Genomic DNA, 21,318 nt, shown 5'->3' with positions numbered 1-21,318 from the left:
TTTGGTCTGTAAATGTTGTTGCTCTCCACAGTGACCGTTTGGTTCCAGACCTGGACACCATTGTCCCAGCTGAATCTACCAAAGCCTATGATATGCTGGATATCATACACTCCGTAAGTCTGATGGTATTCAGATTAAGATGCATATAGTACATTCTTGGTCTAAATAATTGACAGAAAACACTAGAATGGCACTGARGATAGATACTGTTACTTATTTCAATCTTTACAAGTGACTATTTCTTCCTGTGTAGTAGCTGTGAGTGGACAACAAAAACTGCAGGGCAAAAAAGAGATTTTAGCAGAATCCCAAGATTTGTTTTCAGGATGCATCTTACGCTGTATGCACAGCTGTACAGATGAAAGATGCTGCARTTCAGTTCTTTCTGGGGTCAGAGTAGCCCTTTAGTTCTGTTGCTTGGCCCTTCCCTGCACCTTGGTGCTTCTCTCTTGGATTCTGGCACTTTTATATTAAAGTAAGAAAGTTTCCAGAATGCAGAGATTTACCCTTCCCTGTCTACGCTAAGATACAGTTATGTACATGGACAGTACATGAAAATCTATTTTTTTTTAATTACAAGGTTTCCAACTGGCTGCATTTATACTCATTTTAGTGGTGAAAGCAAGCTCAGGGTGTTTTTAATCTCTGGAGTCTTCCCCTGTGAATTTCCRCATGAAAAAGTGGCATGTAAAAAAAATCCTTCAGTGAATTAGGAAAGAAACCCCAAACCTTCCCACAGCTTTTGGGAATTATTAAGGAAAAAACTAAAACCACTTTTATACTAGTTACATTTTTCACAACTTTTTTTGAGACTGAGGCTAATGAAATGACTGGCACACTGCAGTGTGTATGGGCACAGCTGCCATAAACAGATGGAAGCAGGGAATCCTGCTGGAAGCCCAGGCAGCCATGTGTAGGTGTCGCTACTGCTCCATGGATCATTGTGGTCTCTGGGAACGAGCTGTGATCATGGCTCAGCATCGGGGCTGTCCCTGGGCAGGGCACACACTGAGCTCCAGCCCCAGGGCACTGCAGCCACTCGGGTGTGTGCTGGGCACGCTGTTCCCTGCGTTCCCTAGGGCACAGCAGCACTGACCCTGGAGCTGGCTGGCTCAAGGAAGGGCTCTGGGCTTGCCAAGAGGGACAGAGATTGCATCCAACATGTCACAGGGAGCGTCTGAGCTCCAGGAAGTACTGCTATATCACTGCAAATAGGTTTGTACTAACACACTGATTAAGGTGTGAGGAAGAAGTTCTTAACGTCTGATCTACGTTTTGTTCTAAGTCAGGAAAAAAGGCTCCCTTTGGTCATAAAGGTGTTCYTGGATGGAATGCTTAACTAAGAGTTTTGGTAATAATGTAGGACTAGTTAATTCTTGAAATGAAGGCTGCAAAGATTGAAAGCTTTTTCTCCATCTCTTTCCTTCAAAATTCTGCAAGTTCTGAAATGTTTTAAAAGTTGCAATACTTGCGTGTGTATTTAAGCACCTCTGTGTGGCTTCATACGGGCTCTTCCTGCCTYTCCCCTTTGCAGATTGTGGATGAGAGGGAATTCTTCGAGATCATGCCAACCTATGCCAGGAACATTGTGGTTGGATTTGCCAGGATGAATGGACGGACTGTTGGGATYGTGGGCAACCAGCCCAAAGTAGCYTCAGGTTAGAGTCCAGTGTGASACTGATAACACTGCCTTGCCTCTGKCTCTTCCTCTACATGCTCTGTAAGGTTCAAGCTGTTGTGGGGTTTGTGTGCTCCTCCACTCATTCTCACTGTGTTTTTCCACCTTTTGCTTTGTCTTGAATCTCACTGTAATGCAGTTGTGAGCTGTGGAATGAACTGAAAATCATTTCTTTAGTGGCTCAACAAGGTGATGTGCTCCCAGGTAATTAAACCAGTGCTGCATCCAGCCCAAGAGGAGCAGGAGGAGCTCACAGCAATTGGGGTGTAGAAGAGCACCACTCATTTGGTAGCAGCCTGCAATTAACTGGGTTAATAATAGCATAGAAACTGCACACTTCCTTCCTTGGCATTAAAATCCCTAGAACTCATCTGTAGGATGAGGGGACTTCTTTATCTCAYTGTAGCTGAACAGTGCAAGCCTTCAGACACAAGTGTGGAGCTCTTGACCTCACATGGTTTGGATATGAAGTTATACAACATCCAGCTCTAGCTAAGATCACTCTTTTTAACTGTCTAGGGATTTTTCTTTCTCTCCTTAACTCAGTAATTTCTGAAGTGACCTTCTCCAGTCAGAACTTTCTGGTTTACTCCTTGGTTTTAATTCTTCTGTCTTTTTGTTTGGGAAAATCAGATGACCCAGTATGGTGTTTGATTTGTTTCATCTCTACAAAATACGACTATCAAGATACTAGACAGAAGGTTTTAATATAAATTCAATCTTCATTTAGTATTTTGAATTTTAACAACTTTTTAATGTTTCACGTATAGGCTTTGATACAAAATGTGTTTTGTTTTATTAGAGTTGTGCCTAATATAATTCTAAATGTTCTGTTCTGAAACAGAACAGAAACACTTTGCAGAGCGTTTACCAAAAATGCTGATCTTTCCCTACATACTGTATTGGACTGTTTAATGCTTGGGGTTTTTTAATGGAGAACTCTGTAACCTTTCAATATGAGTGATCTGAAAAATAYTAATGAAGAAAAAGTTATGGAAAATAAACTAAACTGTTACAATAGAAAGTGATTGCACACAGGGGTGTGAAAAATGAAATGAGCCTTTGAGTGTAGCTTGTTCTGTGATCTTAGTTTGAAACCAGGAAAGTTTCACAGCAGATATAATCTCCACGTTATCTACAGATAAGCTTTTTGTTTTAAGAAGACAATACAGTTAAAATAGTGTGATTTTGAGCTGCCTTGAATTTCTGTAGATCCCTGGAGTTAACACATTTCTCTGTRTTCTTAACCTCAGGGTGCTTAGACATAAATTCTTCTGTGAAAGGAGCCCGCTTTGTTCGGTTCTGTGAYGCCTTCAACATCCCCCTGATAACTTTTGTGGATGTCCCTGGGTTTCTGCCAGGTATGCATTGCCTTTAGAGTTCAGTGTGGTGCATCGTGGTGTTGGTGTCAAAACCCATTTTCAGAACTCTGAGAAGACCTTTTCTGCAGATGACTTAAATAAGCCAGATTTTAAAATCYCACTTTTTGGTACAGAAACTCTGTATTCTAAGTACAGTAATCATCACAAAAGGATAGTGAAATGTGCAAAAAACAGYAGTAGAATGAAATAATGCCTAAGTAACCAGTGTGTTCAGGGATCACAAAGTTTTGCTGGAGTTACCTGAGGAGGGAGAGGTCAYGTAGTCAGTTAATGCTGCAGTCTCCAGCAGCCTGGGAAAGACACTGGGATGAGCAGTTTGCCAGGGCCAGGCTTGGGGAACATTGACRAAAGAATAAATACAACCTAACATCACTTATCACAACAAAGACTTAGCCCACTGGACATGGAAAACCTTTAAACCCATTCTGTGTCACATTCTGTGAGAAGAGGGTTGGAAAAAGAATGGAGAAAAACAAAGACAGGAAAGTTGCAGAAAAACAGACATAGCTACCAGCTCCTGGGTTCCAGTGATGTAAAACCCTAAGATGAAATAGGGTTAAAAGACAACGTGCTTGCCTCATGGTCAGGCTTCTTAAAGCTCTGGCCCATCCTGAGCCTTCCTCTCAGGTGGGACTTTTGATCTCTCAGCCACTCAGGGACTGGGTCAGGCGACACTGTGGGCATGGGGAGCAGGGCACCACCGAGCCAGAGCAAGGCCTGACCACCCCCTGCCACACATTGCAAACCCCCAGATCTCTCCAAACAGATCACTTTGTCCAGCCTCTGGCAGTGGGGACAGCGTGAAGCACCGGGGGAAAAGGTGTGTTTTCATTGGCATTGATTTGGCTGTACACARCCCCCTCTGTGTCTCTGATGCTCTAAGGTACTTCTCAGTGAAAATGCTTATGTTTAGAGGTATATCAGGGGAGAGGGCTGTGACAAACCTGCTCTCTGAGCAGGTAACATTAAAATGACCCCTTACAAAACAGGTTGAGAGAAGACTGTGTTACACAGTCAAATCTAATGTTAATACTGTTGTATAAACCATGGTTTATCTTGAGGCCTGTACAGCTCTCAAAGCATCAGAATGTGACTATTCAGCATTTTCCAGTTCTTGCTTTAACACGATGGAGCTCGCACATTTTAACCAGGAGGCAACATTTTCCTCTCCTTTCTTCCCAGCCTCCTCCTGTGATATGGGACAGGCAGTGGCTTGGTGTAAGAGGATACTCCAGCAATCCAAATTTGAACAGTTGCTCAGAATCCAAGAACTATTTCCATGTAGCTAATTCAAAGTAGTGACTTAATATTGCATGACAGAATGTTGGTTTGAAAGCAGATAAATAGAAGAAAAATAAAAAAGAGAAAGCTGAAGAAAGGAGACCTGAAGCTTGATTATGACCCCAAACTGTTGTGTTTTAAGGAATTTGGCAAGATTAGCCCATTAGCATTAGAAATCTCAGATTAAATAACAAATTCTGAGGGTGCATCATCACATCTCCCTGTTCAGTACAGAAGGAGAAAGCACCTGTCACACTGGCTCACACTGGTGTACTCTGTTCTGAGAGTGGATTAGAAGCAGGTTCTGACTGAAATGGGGTCTGTTAGTGCTCCCCAGCTCCTGGGTCTGGRCTGGCTGTTCCAGCTGGGCTCATGCTGCTCCATTGGGATGAACCCCCTTGGCTCTTCTGATTCCTGCTGCAGGAAGAATCTGTGGGCTTGGCAGGTCCCACTGACTGCAGGGGAAGACAAGAACAAAAAGTGAAATTCCACCTGAGAGAGGACATTTATAAGTGTAGGCATGAATTACCAGGCACTCAACTTACACCTGAAGGGAAACATGAAAGTTAAGCCAGCAAACACACTACCAAGTTATTGAATCTCACAAAATAATTTTTACTTATATGAAAAAAAATCCATAGAAAACCCTCTTAGTGTACTTGGGTTCATTTAATGTGCTAAAAGCTAAAGTCAGGAGATGAATAAACTGCTAGAAAGTTACTGTAGAGTTATATCCAGTGGTTTGAGATTCAGAGTCCTAGAAAAAAGTTACATGGGATTGCTGATTCCAAGTCCAGTCAGGTGAGCCTGTCTTTGGAACAGAATGGTATTGAGCATCCTGTCCCATGGATGACTTGCATTCCATCCCTGTTTGCTGCCATTGGTGACAGATGGTGGTCAGATTTGCTGCTCGTGACAGATGATGGTGTTGTGTGAACACCCTGGARTGAAGCAGTTCCTGTTCCTTGCAGGCACAGCTCAGGAGTACGGTGGGATTATACGCCATGGTGCCAAGCTGCTGTTTGCCTTTGCAGAGGCAACTGTGCCCAAGATCACTGTCATCACCAGAAAGGTAAGCTGGCCAATTCCGTGCAGTTCTTCTGGAGTTTGTCTTTCCACTAGTGACAATTKTAGTTACACCAAGCTATGTCCATCTGTCCCACTGTGCTTTCTCTTAGTGTCACATCTCCATTTGTCCCATCTGGTAACTCCTCTTTGTACCACATTATGAGAGACCATTTCTTCTGCTCCCAGACCATTACCTCAGTTCCTTCCTCTAGTCTCTGCACTCCTCTGGAAATTCCAGTTTCTGCTCTCTGCTTTTTCCCTGGAATRCCTTCACTGCAGTACTTGTCCCATATCACCCAGCCTGTCTCACTAAGGACATGCCATCTGTTTGCAACAGTTAATGCTTTCTCCTTCTTGCCTCCTGAGCCTCCCTCTGCAAACGCAGCAGTGGCTGCATCTGTCTTCTGCTTTGTCTGCAGGTTTAATGCTCAAGKGACTTCTCTTCCTCCCCAGACTTCTGCTATGCTCTTCCTCATCTTCTTCYTTACTCTTTCTCCATAAGGTACCTGACATCCTGCTGCCACAGGCTCTGGGGCTGGCTCCTTAGAGCCTTAACCTTCTCCTTGCTGCTCTGCCCCTCCAGCTTTTTTTTTAATAGGCTTTTGGTTTATCATGGCAAAAAAACAAAAATAACTTTCTGTTCCTTTGCCTTGTCTGATTGTTCYGAGTATTTCCATGCTGTATTTGTCAATCCTGCAGCCTTGCTGCAGTGTTCAGCACTGCCCTGATAGGGACTGCATCACTATTTGCAGTATCTGTTCATCACTGCTGTCTGGAGCATTTCCAGTTCCAGAGTGCAGCACTGCAGAGCCAAGAGCTGCATTCTCTGGCCAGGAAATTCCAGAACACTGCCTGGCTGGCCTGTGTGCATGTGCAGGGTGCAGGTCGAGGCTTGCTGGCCTGGATGCACACTGACCCCTCCCTGCCCGCCTAGCAGAATGGGCTTGGTTTCCAGCAGCCCCCCTCCTTGCTCTCTTGGGGCTCTAGTGGTGCCTATTCTAGGAGATTGCTGCAGCAAAGTGGAGATGCTCTTGCTCTCYTTCAGGTAAAATTCAGCCCCAGTTGCTTGTCTCTGGATTAGGAAAAGCTGCAGGAGCAGTGTAGGCTGRTGCTGCTGCGAGGCACTCCTGGTGTGAATCTCCTGGGTTTTGTTGCAGGCCTACGGGGGTGCCTATGACGTGATGAGCTCCAAGCACTTACGAGGAGATGCCAATTACGCCTGGCCCACAGCCGAGGTGGCCGTGATGGGAGCCAAGGTGAGTCCAGGCCCCTCTCCCTGTGGTGCAGCGATGCCCTGGCAGCACCAGCAGTGCCTTACCAGCAGCACCAGTGCCTTACCAGCAGCACCAGTGTCCTGCCAGCAGCAGCAGTGCCTTACCAGCAGCACCAGTGTCCTGCCAGCAGCAGCAGTGCCTTACCAGCAGCACCAGTGTCCTGCCAGCAGCACCAGTGCCTTACCAGCAGCACCAGTGTCCTGGTGCCATCAACAGGGGGATGCTCCCCAGCCCTCACCTGAATTGCACGGCTGTGTGCTGAGGTGGGCCAGGGCTGGCAGGGCAGAGGGCTGAGGGACTGTCACTTACCCGGGCCCTTCTGTTCCCAGGGTGCTGTCCAGATCATCTTCAGAGGAAAGGAGGCGGATGCAGAGGAGGAATAYGTGGATAAGTTTGCAAACCCCTTTCCTGCTGCCATGAGAGGTATGGTTGTCTCCCACACTGTATCCCATTTGGTTTGCCACTGCATGGAGACAGAGTTGTGCTATTGAGTAAATCTGTTGCTAACAAGTTATTTAGGTAAGATACTTGGATCTAGAGTTAGAAAGACAATGCTTAACAACAGCTTGTGCATGTGAAGGACAGCATCTAGACACAACACACATATTCAGCTGCACAGAGCCCTGGTGAAGAGTGGGGACTGCTCTGAAAGGGGCAGTTGTGTAGATAGAAAGCATCTCAAAATTCAGCCTTTTTTATAACAAAGCACAGGTGCTTTGACAGTCTGACAGCCCTAAGTGCAGAGCAGTGGCCTGAAAGAAAGAGTAAGGTCCAGTTCAGTTATGTTCTCCAGAACACTCAGAAGCAAGTGTTTCCACTGTTTCTACTTTCCAGCTTTGCAGCAGTAACTGTGCTCTAAAAGGCAAGTTACATTTAAAATTTAAAAAATGACTCAGGAATGTTTCCTTCTCAGGCTATTTGAAATTTAATTTGTAACTTGTGAACTTATTTATTCCAACCATTGTTTTGATTTTGCTAATTTATGTTACAGCCTRGATCCAGAAGGCCAGGAGGCAAACATTTCATGGTTGGTCAGGTTGGAATTTGTTTGTTTTCATCTTTTGCAGGGTTTGTTGATGACATCATCCAGCCTTCGACCACCCGCATGCGCATCTGCCATGACCTTGACGTGCTGGCAGGTAAATCCCAGTCCAGTCCTTGGAAGAAACATGCCAACATCCCACTGTGAGCGTGAGCAGGAGCTGCCCGTGCTGGGAGACATCCTCAACATGTACCCTCTGGTTAATGGAGGTCTGCTTGGCAATAAAAATAGTTATTTTCATTTTGATTTTGCCAATATCCATCAATAAAACATAATATATGTTTAATTTGAGGATCTGACCAGCTCTYCTCTCTAAACCCTTTTTGGTGGTTAATACTCAGCACACCCTGCCCTGCCTGCTGCAGGCCAGCCATTACTAATTGCTCAAGGTCAAACATTCCCATGGCTCCCTCATTCCATAGGCCCCAGATGTGGCTTCCATAGGCAGAGCTGAGCAGCCTCCCACCGCTGGGAAGTTGGACCCCTGTGGAGTTCAAGGGTATTCCACTGGCCATGGACCTTGGAGTCTGACTGCACTTCCTGTACCACTGACTCAGAGAGAACACTGACCTTGGGTTCCAGTGCCCTGGAGTCCAGGCTGTGCTGTGCCACACTGAGCTGTTCTGTTCCTCTGTGAGGCTGACCTGTGGCAGCTTTTCCTTGCTGGCCACAGCAGCACTGGGCCCTGCTGGGTCTCTGTGCCCCAGGCTGGGGGCACAGGTGGGTAGTACAGGGTAGGCACAGCCAGCCTCCTCTTAGGGACAGGGAACAAAAAAGGGCAGTTGTCGTGGGACGTGCAAATCCTGTTCCTTTGGCAGAGGCTGGAACAGAGACCTCCAGAGGCCCCTTCCAGCCTCRTTTCTCTGGGATTATTTGCCAGCCTCGCAGGAACTGCTGCAGGAGGTGTTTCTCTGATCAGCCCTGGGCCTGTGCTCGTCTGCTCAGCAGAAGCTGCCTTTTCCCTGCAGCCCCAAGGCAGTGAGAACAGCCACTGTCACATTTAATGCTGCTGCACCAGCTGCCAGGCACGGGAGGGGCTGTGGTGACCCGGCTGCTGTGAGTACCTCACTGTGAGACACAGCCTCCCTACCTGCACTGCAGCTGCTGCTTCTCAGTCCTCAGCATGAGCCTGAAGGATGGTGGAGGTAGAAGGAGATAGGAGGGCCACTTGCCAGGTAGCTTTTCTTGCCAGGAAAGTGCAGTGAGTAGAGCTGTGGAGCTTGGAGCCTGTACCTGGCAGAGGGGGAGAAGCAACAGCTGAACATCATCTACAAATACAGTATAAAAGGAGCATTTCAAGTAGGAGGAGTCCCAGCTCCCCAGGTTTTTCGATGAATGGAAGGCAGCACCTTCAGGCTGCAGGCACACAGGCTGTCCTGACAGCAGCACATTCAGGAGAGCTGCATCAGCCTCCTTGTCTCTGCCTCAGCAGGACAGGCTCTCGGAGCTGTCCCAGGGAACAGAGCCRGCTGCAGTAACAGGGCAAGGTAAACTGAAATGTTACTGCTGGACATCGTGGCCATGCTGTGAGCTCTTACTCTGAGCAAACTCTCGGGGTTTGGAGAGGTTGGTAATGCCCAAGAGCATTTCCCAAAGGTAAAGCTGGTTTGGAGACTGAAGGTGGGATAAGTGAAGGGACATACCCACAGCTTCCTCAGCTTCTTCAGCCTGCCCAGTCAGGAGGAGACTCCATGATAAACCCATTTGTCACAAAGAGGAAAATACAGCTTTGTTACTTGTTTCCTAACCTGAGTATGGCCACAGACTCCATCTTCTCTCCCATCCCTTGCCAGCAACAGGATTGGGCTTTTAGATGCTCTCCATTTCCAGCCAGTCAGTTGCTCTACCAGGACATGCTGGAAACATGCTGAAAAGCTGTTCTGATCAGGCTRCTGAGGATTTTCTTGAATTCCAGTCACCTACAAAAACGAGGTACAAAATAAAATCCTTTAAACAGTGAGCAGCCCTTGAACTTAGCAGCAAGGCAAGTTACTTACTGTGTTCCTCAGTGCAGCAGGAGTTGCCATAACTTCCAAGCAGCTRGAGACTGAGCTTTCAGTGAGACTGAAATATCCCTGTGCCTCAGCTGCTGCATCTTGTTCCTTTTCCTGACTCCAGTGATGTTTCCTTAAAAGTGGGCCAGGTGATAAACCAGTCAGTTTTCTTTAGCACTACAGAGATTAAATCATTCATGGGTTGGACAAAAAGAGCACCTTGCTCCCCGAGCCATGGGAGCAACATGGACATTTTATTTCAGGAATCTGTACAACTTCCTTTAGCCYAGCTACTTGTCAGAGCTTCCAAGCTTTTCCCACAGGCTTCAGCTTACTTCAGACACACAGGGCAGCAGAGTGTTCTCCTCAAACCTCCTAAGTCATAAGTTTTAGCAATGCAACTCTTGCACCTGCTGTGGGCCCTTCCCAGATTTAAAGCAATCTCACATTCATCCTCCCCTGCCCACTCCCCAACCCAAACACACCACGGTGGAGGGGCGGCGGAAAGAAGCCCAGAGAGGGTTTTCCATCATTCTTGAGGCTGGGTGGGCAAGGGGGGTGGGGTACTGATCTGGTTGTGAAGCCTGAACTACATGAAAGCTATTCAGTATTGCCTTTGAATTCCTTGAATTCCTACTAATAAATGGGATGACAAGATGTGATGGTCCAAACAAGCACTTAAAAGAAAGCTATAGTGAAGAGGGTGCTCATCATACTCATGATTTTGAATAGTTTATTAAATGAAAGGTGAAGCATCAGTTTTAAATTGTACAAAAGGAAAAAAAAAACCTCATATTGTAAATGTACAATTTACAGAATTACTAGCAAAACCAATCAAGGAGACACTCATAATACAAAAACCTATTGACTGCAAACTGAACTGGAGACCCATTGCAGGTACCATGATAATAAATGTTTGTTATACAGTATTCTACAATGTTAAATTAGGAATCAGTTTTCCACACAGAGGACTGTGAAGCACAAAGGTTTGTCTGAGACTCTGACTCAAACTGGGCAGCATCTGTTATGCCACCATGCTCACAGAATGATCCTGGGACAGGTCCTGCAGCCATTCCTACCCATGGGCTGTTGCGGGTGCACAGAGGGAAGGAACAAGATTTAGAAAGTTCCAGCTACTTATTGGGCTCAATACATCCCCAGCCCACACGGAGAAATGGCTGAATTACCTGGTCAAACATTTTTGGCAACCATGTCTGAGAACTGCACATGCTGTGAGAGCCAAGCTCAGCGGAGTGAGGCGCTGGGCTGGCGGAATTTGGGCTTTCCCTGCCCGCTCTGGGCACTCAGGAGTTGGGTTGGTTTCCAGTAAGCTCGAAACAGAAAAAAGCTCAGTGATTATTCTGCAGTTGCTACAATTAAAGCACCTGTGAAAGTGCTCTGCTCCAAGTGGGTCAGTCTGCTTTGTATCTCAACTGCTACTGAGTGCAGAAAGAAGATGAAGGTTTTGGGACCAATTGTCGGGGATGTGGAGCTGTGGAGGGCCAGCACTGCTGGGGCCAGGCCGGGTAAGGAGCAGCTACTATGTTAAGTCATAAAATTGAAGCATAATGAAATTCCAAATTATTGAAGACATTGAAAAATATCTTGGTACAATGAATTAGCTGAGAATGTTTTGGGGCTTTTTGGATTTTTTTTCATGTTTTTAGCTTTTTTGAAAAATCATACTTTTTTCCAAAGAATTACTCTCAATATGCACAGTTAACACTGAAAATGTAGCTGTATTCCATTGTAAGCTTAAGAACTTCACCATCTAAGCACAAATTTCTATGCAGCACATACAGTACTTCTAACTGGCAAAATTAATTTACAAAAATAGCGGAAAAGGGTATTTATGGCATGGAAAGTAGACTCTGTTTTATGGTACAGTTAAAATTACTTTTAGTATGCTAAAGTGATCCTTTCCCCCACCCTTGAACTATTCTTTTTTTTAMTAGGAAAGTTGCTGTTTATGTACCTCGTGTTGGCAGGCTTGAAGTAGGTAGTAAAAACAGCAAAGTGATTACTTGAGAACCATTTGTGTGTTTTACTGACAATACTTTATTTGCTGGTATAAGTTGCTAAAAATGCACAGAGCAAGTACCAATAGAAAATTTACTGTTTTTGTGTCCCCATGTGCTATATAAAATGAATGTTACACAGCATCTGTTGGAAAAGTGGCTTCATGGACATCTCTTACTTTATGTCCCATTATAAATAAAAATAAATCTTCTCAAGAGTATAAAATCTGGGTTTATCATATCAGAATCTGAAATTTTTTTGGCAGAGATGCACGTCATTAGAATTCTAACCTCTTCTCTGAGAGTGTTCTTCTCCATGCCTATGAGAGGACATAAGCGTACCATAATGTTAATCAAATCCAGTGTGTTCCAAAACACTTTTCCGTAGCCAGAACGACCTGTTTACAGCAGCCTTGCTAGTCAGTGGCTGATAGGCATAGGTTTAATAAAAATGGCTAGCTTTGAAAACATAAAAAGGCAAATGTTAAAACTGTTTTAAATTGTACAGCAGAAAAATAAAGTTAAAAAGTTCTGTTTTCACTCCATGTTGTTTTCAGAAAACGTATGTAGAACAGTGTTTATTTTGACAGCTGTCTTAACAATTTAAAACTTCCTCCTCATCCAGAAAAAAAAAAAAAAATCCGTATTAGGACAGTCAAGAACAGGGATACAAATGATTTTTTAGGTCAGCCCTTCTGAKGTGACTGGATTGGCCAACATTCCTGTGTGTCATTAAGAAGCTCCTCTTCTCTCCGTCACTACACCAAGGGGTTGACCTCAATCATTTGGTTAAAAATCAAACCGTATCACATCGAAAATGTGGTTTTCATACAAGCTATCACAGTATATAGGCCTCTAGCTCTAAACAATAGAGTTCCAAGTTTGTAAAAGGTCTTCGCCAGACTTCAGAACATGGGCATGCCAAATCCCTGGAAAAGGGGGAGAAGACAGCAGTTACATGGGTGGGACAAGAGCAGAGCTCAAAGCAAGCAGAAGGAGCAGGGTCTTACTGAATCGTCCTCGATGATCGCCGCCGAGTCGAAGAAGTCCGGCCGCAGCTCCGCACGCTCGCGCCGGTTCCGCGACGGCGGCTGCAACACACGGGACTTGAACAGCAGGGGACACAGGGCCACCCGTGCCTGCCCCTCAGCCACCCTCCCTGGGTCACTCAACCTCTGGGGCAAAGCTGAGCCCTCGCACAGGACAGCACTACCTCAATTCCTYGGTACTGAAGGAAGATGGTAAATGCTGATGGATTTGAATTCTAACTCTCTGCTCACAGTTAAGGACTTGCCCAAGGCTCTTGCTGACTTAAGGACATTTCTGTACYGGGACTGTAGGCCAGGCTGCACAGAAACTCCCTCTTAACTGTCCTTATTCTTTTAAGTTCACCATGAACTTTGAGCTCTGACACTGTCAAAAATTGATTTATCAACAAAAAGGTACTGAAGATATTGTAATATTTCTGAGGCTTAAGCCCTTGGCGTTGTCCTTCCCCAGGTGCACAAGAGTAAACGTCAGCCTTACTGGCTTGATCAATTCTTTCCTTTCCTTGCCTTGGACGTTATTTGGTAATCACATGAGTGCTGGCAATAACCTCAGTATGCAGCAGCTGCAAGTGAATCATCAATTAAATTGTCCTTCCAAGACATTAAAGCCCAGTCCTAACRTCACCTAGGGCTGGCTGTTTGGATATGAAAGGATAAACAGAAAGCCATAAAAATGGAGAGGTGTGTAAAGCAAACTGCTCCTTTATCCCACTGCACAAGGAAGCAGCCATTCCCCAGGGGAGGCCAGGCAAGGCTGTAAGGGCTACAAGAACTTCTGCCTGCACTCAGGACAGTACCTGAAGGGACCTGAGGCTGCCACTGATGATGGGACCTGTCTGGGAGCTGTTGCCACCCACCTACCAGTGCCTGTGCTACCTCCTGCTGTGCCAGCAGGACTCTGGCTGTGACATACTGAGACCTTGACAAAGGATCCCCTGTCCACCTCTGCAAAATCAAACCAACCAGGAAAGGGACAGAGAGAAACCCTTTGGCTGTGTCAGTCTGACCAGGCAAGGACAGACAGAAACAGACTGGGCTCGAACTTTCAATTGGAGCCTCTGGGGAGTGCTCACATCATTTCCACTCTTTAACATTCAAACAAAAGTCAGGCTCAAAATTTTGGAAATTTTTGTTTACACTTCTAAAACTTTTAAATTAGCTTTCAACTGTTTTAAACTTGCCATTGATAAGATTTACTGACCAGATCAATGACCATTGTGTCCTCAAATTCTTCATTCATGTCCTCTAGCTGGCCTCGTGAGGACATCATTACATCTTCAAAGATGGGCTCAGCGTCATCTTCCATTAGACCTCGTCTGATTAAATAAAGACAGAGTCATTTCCAGACAGAAAACTTTTCCAGCCCTAATCTTTGTCATTAAAAAGAATGCTCAAATCCTATTACTTGATGCCTTCACCCAAACCCTGATGCTGAGGGTAAAGCCAGCAGGCTCTCTGGAATACCAATGGGATTTAAACCCCCCCAAGTCCCAGCCCAGGCTAAAGCAGCAAGTTCCACTGACAGCACTATGAACAGTAATCGAAGGTGTCCCAACAAGAACAGGGCAGTAACTCCTCTGTGTCTGCTGGCCCTTTGSCAAGGAGGAGCGACACTTGGCCAGGATCACTGGCAAAGCCCTGGGACTCCAGCAGTGCCTCCAAGCCCAGCTCCAAAGGCTGTGAGGATTGAAGCCCCCTGCTGAAGGACTCTTTGGGATCAGCACAGAGCACGTGGTACCCCAGCGTGTGTTCCCTCCACATGTGTTCACTCCACTGCTGCTCAGGGGGACACTTTGGCAACACGGGACAGAAGCACAGACACAGCAGCAGGTTCTGTGKGCAGAGCTCACAGGGAATGACACACACAGAGCATGGAAGCCCCTGACATGGCTGGGGCAGAGSAATGGGGAACTGCACCCCGTCACTGGGCATTGATGCCTGGCCACAGCCAGAGAAGGGCAGGGCTGGGCTGGATCCAGCAGCTCTACAAACTGTGCCTCTGCCTTCAGCAGCAGGCTGAGATGGCACAGAAATGGCTGGAGCCAGCAACAAAGGTGCCATTTCTGTGGTGTCCTGCACACGGCTCTGCTGGGGCAGYGGGCAGGGAGCACTTACACTGCGTGCCTTACGCCACTTCTGCCTTTCATGTAGCTCATTCCTGTCCTGTCCTTGCGGTTGAGATCCTCCAGCTTCTGCTGGCCCAGCCAGGAGATCTGCATCTGGGGACTGACACAAGGGAGCACATTAGGACTGACAGCAGACATRGCTCTGAGCTGCCTACTTCGGGACAATATCTATCTTCAGGTTCTGTGTCTGGCCATGCTTCAGATTATGATAATTTAATCACATCTGTCATTGAACACATCTTCTGGATTCTCTTCCACAACTTGTCTCCTCTCACTGCATGTGCAGAAAAAAATTAATTAACTATGGCAACAAAAGCAGGTATGGAAAACACTGACATTGCTCCTTTTTTTAGGGGCAGGCAGGAGGGGAGCAACTCTAAAATTTGTTACTATTAAATACTACTTCTCTGTGCAAGGTCAAGCAAAGTATGAGCAAGAGTAGATCCAAAATAGTAACTGACATTTTTCAAAACAAAAATGCCTCACCACTTGAGAAACAAATTGCTTTTACACAAATACCCTGAACCAACTTARGAGCCTCTACCTGACCCACATCCAGGCTGCACTGCTGATGCCAACAGCCAGCAATGCCTCTGCTACAATTTGTGAGGCGCAGCACAAGGAAACAGCAGCAAACTCAGTGCAGCTCTTCTGCAGCAACTCCAGGTTTTACTATACTATGTACCCTTGCATGCTGATAAGACTGATAGGATAAACGGGGATAACCCACAGGAAAACAACGTAGAACCAAACCACTTTCTGAATATGATTAACCTGGCAGTTCAGCAGCTCACTGCTCTGTAGTTGGCAAGTTTTAGCTCTCCTAAACTGACTGGAGGAAATGTGACAGCCAAGCCTGGGCAGAACGGGAAGGATTCCCATTCCCAACTGTCAGTTCACACTGGGAACTTCCATGTGGAATCCCACTCTCAGAAAGGAGCAGAGAGGTGCTCAGAGTTAGGGGATTTAGGTGTTGGACAAGAGCCTGCTCAGCTCCCCCAGGAACATGGAAGGGTCACAGAGGAACACAGAGCTTAAGGCAGCTGCTCATCAGGCTTGGAAGGAAACCACAGCATTGGGAAACTGTCCCACTCCCAGAGTAATGGAATGGTGAAAGAGAGGCTCAGCTGAGTCATGGGTGAGATCAAAGAGAGACAGAAAGGAAGTTCTCCTCCAGCAAGTTTAATCTGGTTTTACTGCACTGTAGGAAAGTCTGAAGGAGAAACTGAAAGCCTCAACATCTTCCTCATCACCTGGAAGTTCTGACCATGCCTGTAGGGGCAGGAGATGGGAGGCAGATCCTTGCCCTCAGAAAGGCAAGCAGGAGCCATGARTGCAGCCCTCCCAAGCCATGGGACCAAGGAGGAGAGGAGCTCTGGGGGGATGTGAGCAGAGCTCTGCCTGGCTGTGCTGTTGTGTCCCACACTGAGCCCATGCTCACCTGCCCCTGCTGGCAGCACCCATGGCCATGGAACCACTGACACAGAATAACCAATGCTTGACCTCTACATGGAGGGGATAAAATGGGAGCAAAAGGACAAACAGAATGTATAATTTAGGGCAGTTATCCCAAACCAGGAATTACTAGCTCAGCTGCTGGAATGGGATTGCAGAGTTAATTAGAAAAGATCAGTCAGGGTGTCTGGAGAACCTTAACCCTGACCTTGGGCAGGGGGAAAGCAAAAAGAATATCTACAGGCCTTCTAGAGAAACAGCTCCAGCCAGCCTGGGACACAGGTACTAGGAGGATCTAATCAGAACTGCCTGCCTGTGCTATGAGAGTTTTAACATAAGGAATTTCATTACAATATCTTTTTCCTCGGACCTGAAGATAATCCAAGTATTGCTGAGCTGTAGCCAAGGCATTTCCAGATGGCTTTGCRCATCAGCAGTGCATCTCTGGAGTCACAGGCTAAGAGTACCAGTAAAACCACAAACAATTTCTTTGCCTGACTGGCTCTATTTGATGCTGAAATTCCAATACTTACTTGTGTAAAAAATCCTGTTCAGACCCCTGCTCCGACTCATGCTCCTGGATCTGCTCTCCCATTTGTCTGGTGTTCTCTCTCAGCACAGTGGAGGTGAGCTGAGGTGGCTGCAGTGTCCCTGGAGTATGGATGTTCTCGCTCCTGTTCAGCCACGAGCCTTCCAGGCTCTCATCTGGAAAGAGGACACTGCAATCACTGCTGGCTTCTGAGCAAGACATCACTCACACAAGCGTGCACAAAGGGATCACCTGAATGCATGCACTGATGAGGTTTTCAGCTCTAGTCTTAGACTTTTTCTTTTAAGTATCACTGCCAGCTATTCCTAGCAATAACAACAATTTAAAGTAGAAATCCTGAACAAACACAAGCCCATTGCAAACAAAGTCATAGTGCAGCCTCTAAGCTGAGCATCRTGCACATAAACAACCAAAGGAATTCCCAATTCTGAGTTCACAATCTAAATACGATTGTGAACTGTTATTATCATATTAGCTGAATATGTTAATCCCATGCACCTACAGCCATCAAGACAAAGTTAAACACTAACATGAGGTGGAGCACAAACCACAAAATTGGGTGAGCCCAGATCTTCTGATGTCAGAACCATTGGAGTGGAGCAGGGAGAGGACACRACTCACTGATAATAATGTAAGGATGACTGAAGGTCTGAGCGGGATCCTGGGCTCTCATTGGGAAGGGAGCAAAGCAGAGAGAAGAGGGAGGACTTGAGAAAAATGGGATGGAGCAGGAAATGTGCAGCCCAAGACAAGCTGAAAAAAATTCAGTAAAAGGCAGGAGATGACAAGATCACAGATCTAACAGGAAATGTGTGGTGAGGAAGTAGATGGGGATCTCCATGGATCTATTCATTTTGCCTTTGCCTTTTACTACCCTTTAGGCATAAATGTTGTCTAAAAAGTTGCCTATTTACTATTGAATTTCGGGATTATTTTTAAAAAAACKTATGGATTTCCTTAAGGCATTGTGAAGAAATGTCACAGAGCACATTTCCTCTCAGGAGAAACAGGGAATGTTCTCCAAGCTGGTCTGTGCTGGATTTAGGTGAGAAAGGAACCAGAGGGAGCTGGATATGGTTCTTTGATGCCATGGTAATTTCTGCAGTGACCTTTCTCCTGTTCTAGATCCTTTAGAGTGGAAATAGAAGAACCAAAAAAAGAGGAGATTCTCAAATGGAAAGTCTTGGAAACAAATTCTCCCTTCTATTGATCACTGAAAGAGGGGGACACAAAAGAATATGAGGCAAACAAAGCCTAAAAACTACATCTTAAGCCTGAGATTTGCTTTACAGGGAAGCAAAGAAGCTACCACACTTCCCATGGTAAAAAAAAAAGGATATTGGTAAAATATGGAAGAATAGAATGAAAATGGCAACAAGAGGAAAAATCTCAGTAGCTGAATTCTGTGAAAAGCTTGGCATCCTGAAGGAAGAAAAACGATGCCCAAGGAAAGGAGCCTGTATTTTATGTACCTACACTTGAATCTGGCTGTAAGAAACSACAGCACTTGGTACAGGCACTGCTCAACATGAACTGCAGCGGAGAATGGACATGGCTGTATGGACAAACTTTTGACAAATATTTTGGGAAATTACTGTATATTCAGGCAAATTGGGGCTAAATTCCTTACTGAGGGCTTACTACCATAGATACTGGCCTTGGAAAACCCCTGAAGTTTAAGATCCCATTTACACCTACTCTGTAGTGGAACAGCAAATTAATGTTCACAGAAGGCCACACCACAGCCTGACCAGAAACAGAAGCAGCTGTGTAAGAAAGTTGCCATCACAGCCAGATTCCTGATGAACACACCTGAGCTCCCAGAAAGACTAAATGCAGACATTAGATACCAGCCCAATTGTAAACAAAAATGGTGTCTTTTAGTGCTCCTCAATGGTTCTGCAACAACAGAGATCTGTATCAGAATTTCTGCCTGGAATTTGTTACAACTCCCTGTGAATTAAGAACTGCCCAGTGGGAAGCACAGGCAGAAACCCAGCAGTCCAGGAGTGAGAAAGAGCAGGCAACTCCACAAACACCTCTTCCAGCAGCAGGAACWGCTTTAACAGTCCTGATTGCCAGTTTCAGTCATAGCAAACAAGAGCAGGAGTTTGTGGTGGCATTTCCCCTACAGACACACCCAGCCCCACGAGAACTTKCAGAACAGATGCCGTGGCTCTGCCCCATCCAGCACGTGTCATGGATTTCTGCACAAATTGGCAAACCCCACCCTCCTGAGAGCCCAGAACACCGAAGCCCTGAGCCCACACCAACCTTCCACCCTCTTTTTGTGGAGGGGAGGYCGGCCCTTCTTGTTCCTGACRGAGGAGGCTTTGCTGCTGCTGCTGCCGCTGTTCACTGACATCCTGTCGTCCTCGCCGCCCGTCACCAGTGAGTTCCGGTACGAGATCAGCGGCAGCCACACGTCCTCTCTCCTCTCCATCATCTGCTCCGTCAGGAACTTCTCCAAGTACGTGTGCCTGGAAAGGACAGACAAGGGCTACAGAGGTGCAGCAATCTCCCTACAGACACCTGGACATGGCCACTGCTGCAAGGACACAGGATGTCCCTTGGCATCCTGGAACAAGAAACACTGGTTTAGTCAAATGCAAGCATTTATGTTTTCCATCCGAGGACCTGRTCCAATGCCATGAGAAGTCCACTAAACACATATTAACTCAAAGGAGGAACCAAAAACCTCCTCTTGGTCTGGAGAAAATAGGAGCTGTTTCCTTTTCCCATTGATTATTTAATTATGGAAGTAGAAATAATCTCTAAAATGAATATGCAAATTTACATAAATGTGATTCTAATAAGTTTCAGCAAACATTCAGAAGTTTGGTAAGAGACTCAGGTATTTTAGCATCACTTCCTGCATCCCTTCCTCAATTTCCTTTAGTACCACCTGGCCAGGCTGCCAGCAGTGAGAGTGACCCCCACACATGCCCAAGACAGGGATTTCCTCTGTCAGTTCACGGCAGCTTGGAGTTGTTACCCAGCCCAGCTCCAGAACAGGTCCAGGGGCCCCACTGCTCATGCCAGGGTAACAATCACACCAATTTTTTGATTGGATGGGATAACTTTTTCCAAGAAACAGCAGGTTCCCCCTGTTCTATTGAATATTATGAATTGAGTATTATTATTACAGATAGCATATTATTATGGAATATAGACTTATTGTAGAATATACAGAATTGGATATTATTATATTAGAATATTATGAATATTATGAATATCCCCCTTCCCTTTTTCATGTGCACACTGACTCCCAAACCTGGCAMTAATGGGAAATTCTTGCTGTATTCCCTATTTTATAGTACCCAACCWTGCCACTCAAGTGCTTCATGCCTTCAGAGAATCCACCTGCAGAAGAGTCTTGAAAGTCAGAAGATTTTCTGCCCCCAGTTTGTATTTACAGAACTAGAGTGCATGTTTATGGGCAAACTGAGCAGGAGGAAAATGACACCACTTGGGAGTTCTTTGCTGCCCAGATGCCAAACCTGAGGCATCTTCTGCTCAGCATTTTCAGGGAGCTTCCCACTGGCAGTTCTTACCAACTCTGAATCTCCAGAAGTGAGAACACCACGCTGAGCTCTGCCTCATCTGACACCCACTGGTCAGTGTCCAGTCTAAGCCAGCAGTGTCTTTGAGAGAAATAAATGGAAATAAGTGCYTCCAAGGACAATCACCTCTATTCTGTCAGGATTTCCCTGCCTGTATCTGCCTTGTAGGCTTGTAACAGTGTTAGTACAATTCTGTTCTCCAGCTGTATGAGTTTGCCACCTTAAATGAACAGTTTTATRTGAAATCCATTGATTTGAATAAGTCCATAAACAGCTATCACCAGATTCTGGAGGTTACTCATAAAATGGGTAGCCAGATTAACAGGGCAGGGAAACTAAATGAAAATAGTGCTGCTGCTCCATCCCCAAACTGGAAAGCTTTCCTTTTTCTCCTCCCCAGGCAACAAACCCAGTAGAAGGAAGCAGAAGCCCCACGGAGGAGCAGTGTGTGCTGCCAGGRAGGATGTGGAGCAAAGCCCTGGCCCCTGCAGGCTCTGGGGTGACCATCTGGGGTGAGGCAGGGCAGCCAAGCTGGAGAACCCAGGCAGCCCCATGCTCCTGAGACCGTCAGGGCTCTGAACCCTTCTGGCTGCAGCCAAGAGCCCGTGGGGAGCTKGGGGAAGGTCCCTGGGTGGGGAGGGAGGAGGGAAGCGATCCTGAGCTCGGGACTTCTCCAGCAGATGGTGGTCTCGGACCTTCCTCTGCACGGGCAGCCCCTGCTGAGGGGAGAAGTCCCCGTGGGCTGAAGGAGCTGCAGGGAAGGGCAAACRCAGCACCCAGTCCTACCCAGCCAGGGGAGCACCCTGAGCAGGAGGGGAACCACCTGCACAGAGCCCTC

General features: G+C 46.2%; 2 protein-coding genes across 2 annotated transcripts in view; one reads left to right on the top strand and one right to left on the bottom strand.

Moving 5' to 3' along the window:
* The window catches only part of PCCB (propionyl-CoA carboxylase subunit beta), a 22,558-nt gene extending 14,616 nt beyond the window's left edge, over nucleotides 1-7,942 (top strand). The window contains exons 9-15 of the mRNA XM_057379615.1: nucleotides 32-113; nucleotides 1,535-1,658; nucleotides 2,932-3,039; nucleotides 5,313-5,413; nucleotides 6,567-6,665; nucleotides 7,013-7,106; nucleotides 7,751-7,942. Of these exons, the coding sequence (XP_057235598.1) occupies nucleotides 32-113; nucleotides 1,535-1,658; nucleotides 2,932-3,039; nucleotides 5,313-5,413; nucleotides 6,567-6,665; nucleotides 7,013-7,106; nucleotides 7,751-7,872 (730 nt within the window). The 3' untranslated portion in view covers nucleotides 7,873-7,942. The remainder of the gene's footprint in view (nucleotides 1-31; nucleotides 114-1,534; nucleotides 1,659-2,931; nucleotides 3,040-5,312; nucleotides 5,414-6,566; nucleotides 6,666-7,012; nucleotides 7,107-7,750) is intronic.
* Nucleotides 7,943-10,410: 2,468 nt separating this feature from the next.
* STAG1 (STAG1 cohesin complex component) overlaps nucleotides 10,411-21,318 on the bottom strand; it is a gene marked incomplete at its 5' end in the record, with an annotated part of 29,975 nt that continues 19,067 nt past the window's right edge. The window contains 6 exons of the mRNA XM_057379620.1: nucleotides 10,411-12,666; nucleotides 12,748-12,828; nucleotides 13,988-14,102; nucleotides 14,902-15,012; nucleotides 16,901-17,072; nucleotides 19,192-19,397. Coding sequence (XP_057235603.1) covers nucleotides 12,643-12,666; nucleotides 12,748-12,828; nucleotides 13,988-14,102; nucleotides 14,902-15,012; nucleotides 16,901-17,072; nucleotides 19,192-19,397 — 709 coding nt within the window. The remainder of the gene's footprint in view (nucleotides 12,667-12,747; nucleotides 12,829-13,987; nucleotides 14,103-14,901; nucleotides 15,013-16,900; nucleotides 17,073-19,191; nucleotides 19,398-21,318) is intronic.

Source organism: Malurus melanocephalus, unplaced genomic scaffold, assembly GCF_030028575.1.
Source record: "Malurus melanocephalus ecotype Western Australia unplaced genomic scaffold, MMel_1.1 scaffold_412, whole genome shotgun sequence".
Lineage (NCBI taxonomy): Eukaryota > Metazoa > Chordata > Aves > Passeriformes > Maluridae > Malurus > Malurus melanocephalus.
This window is presented reverse-complemented; position numbering and strand designations above follow the sequence as displayed.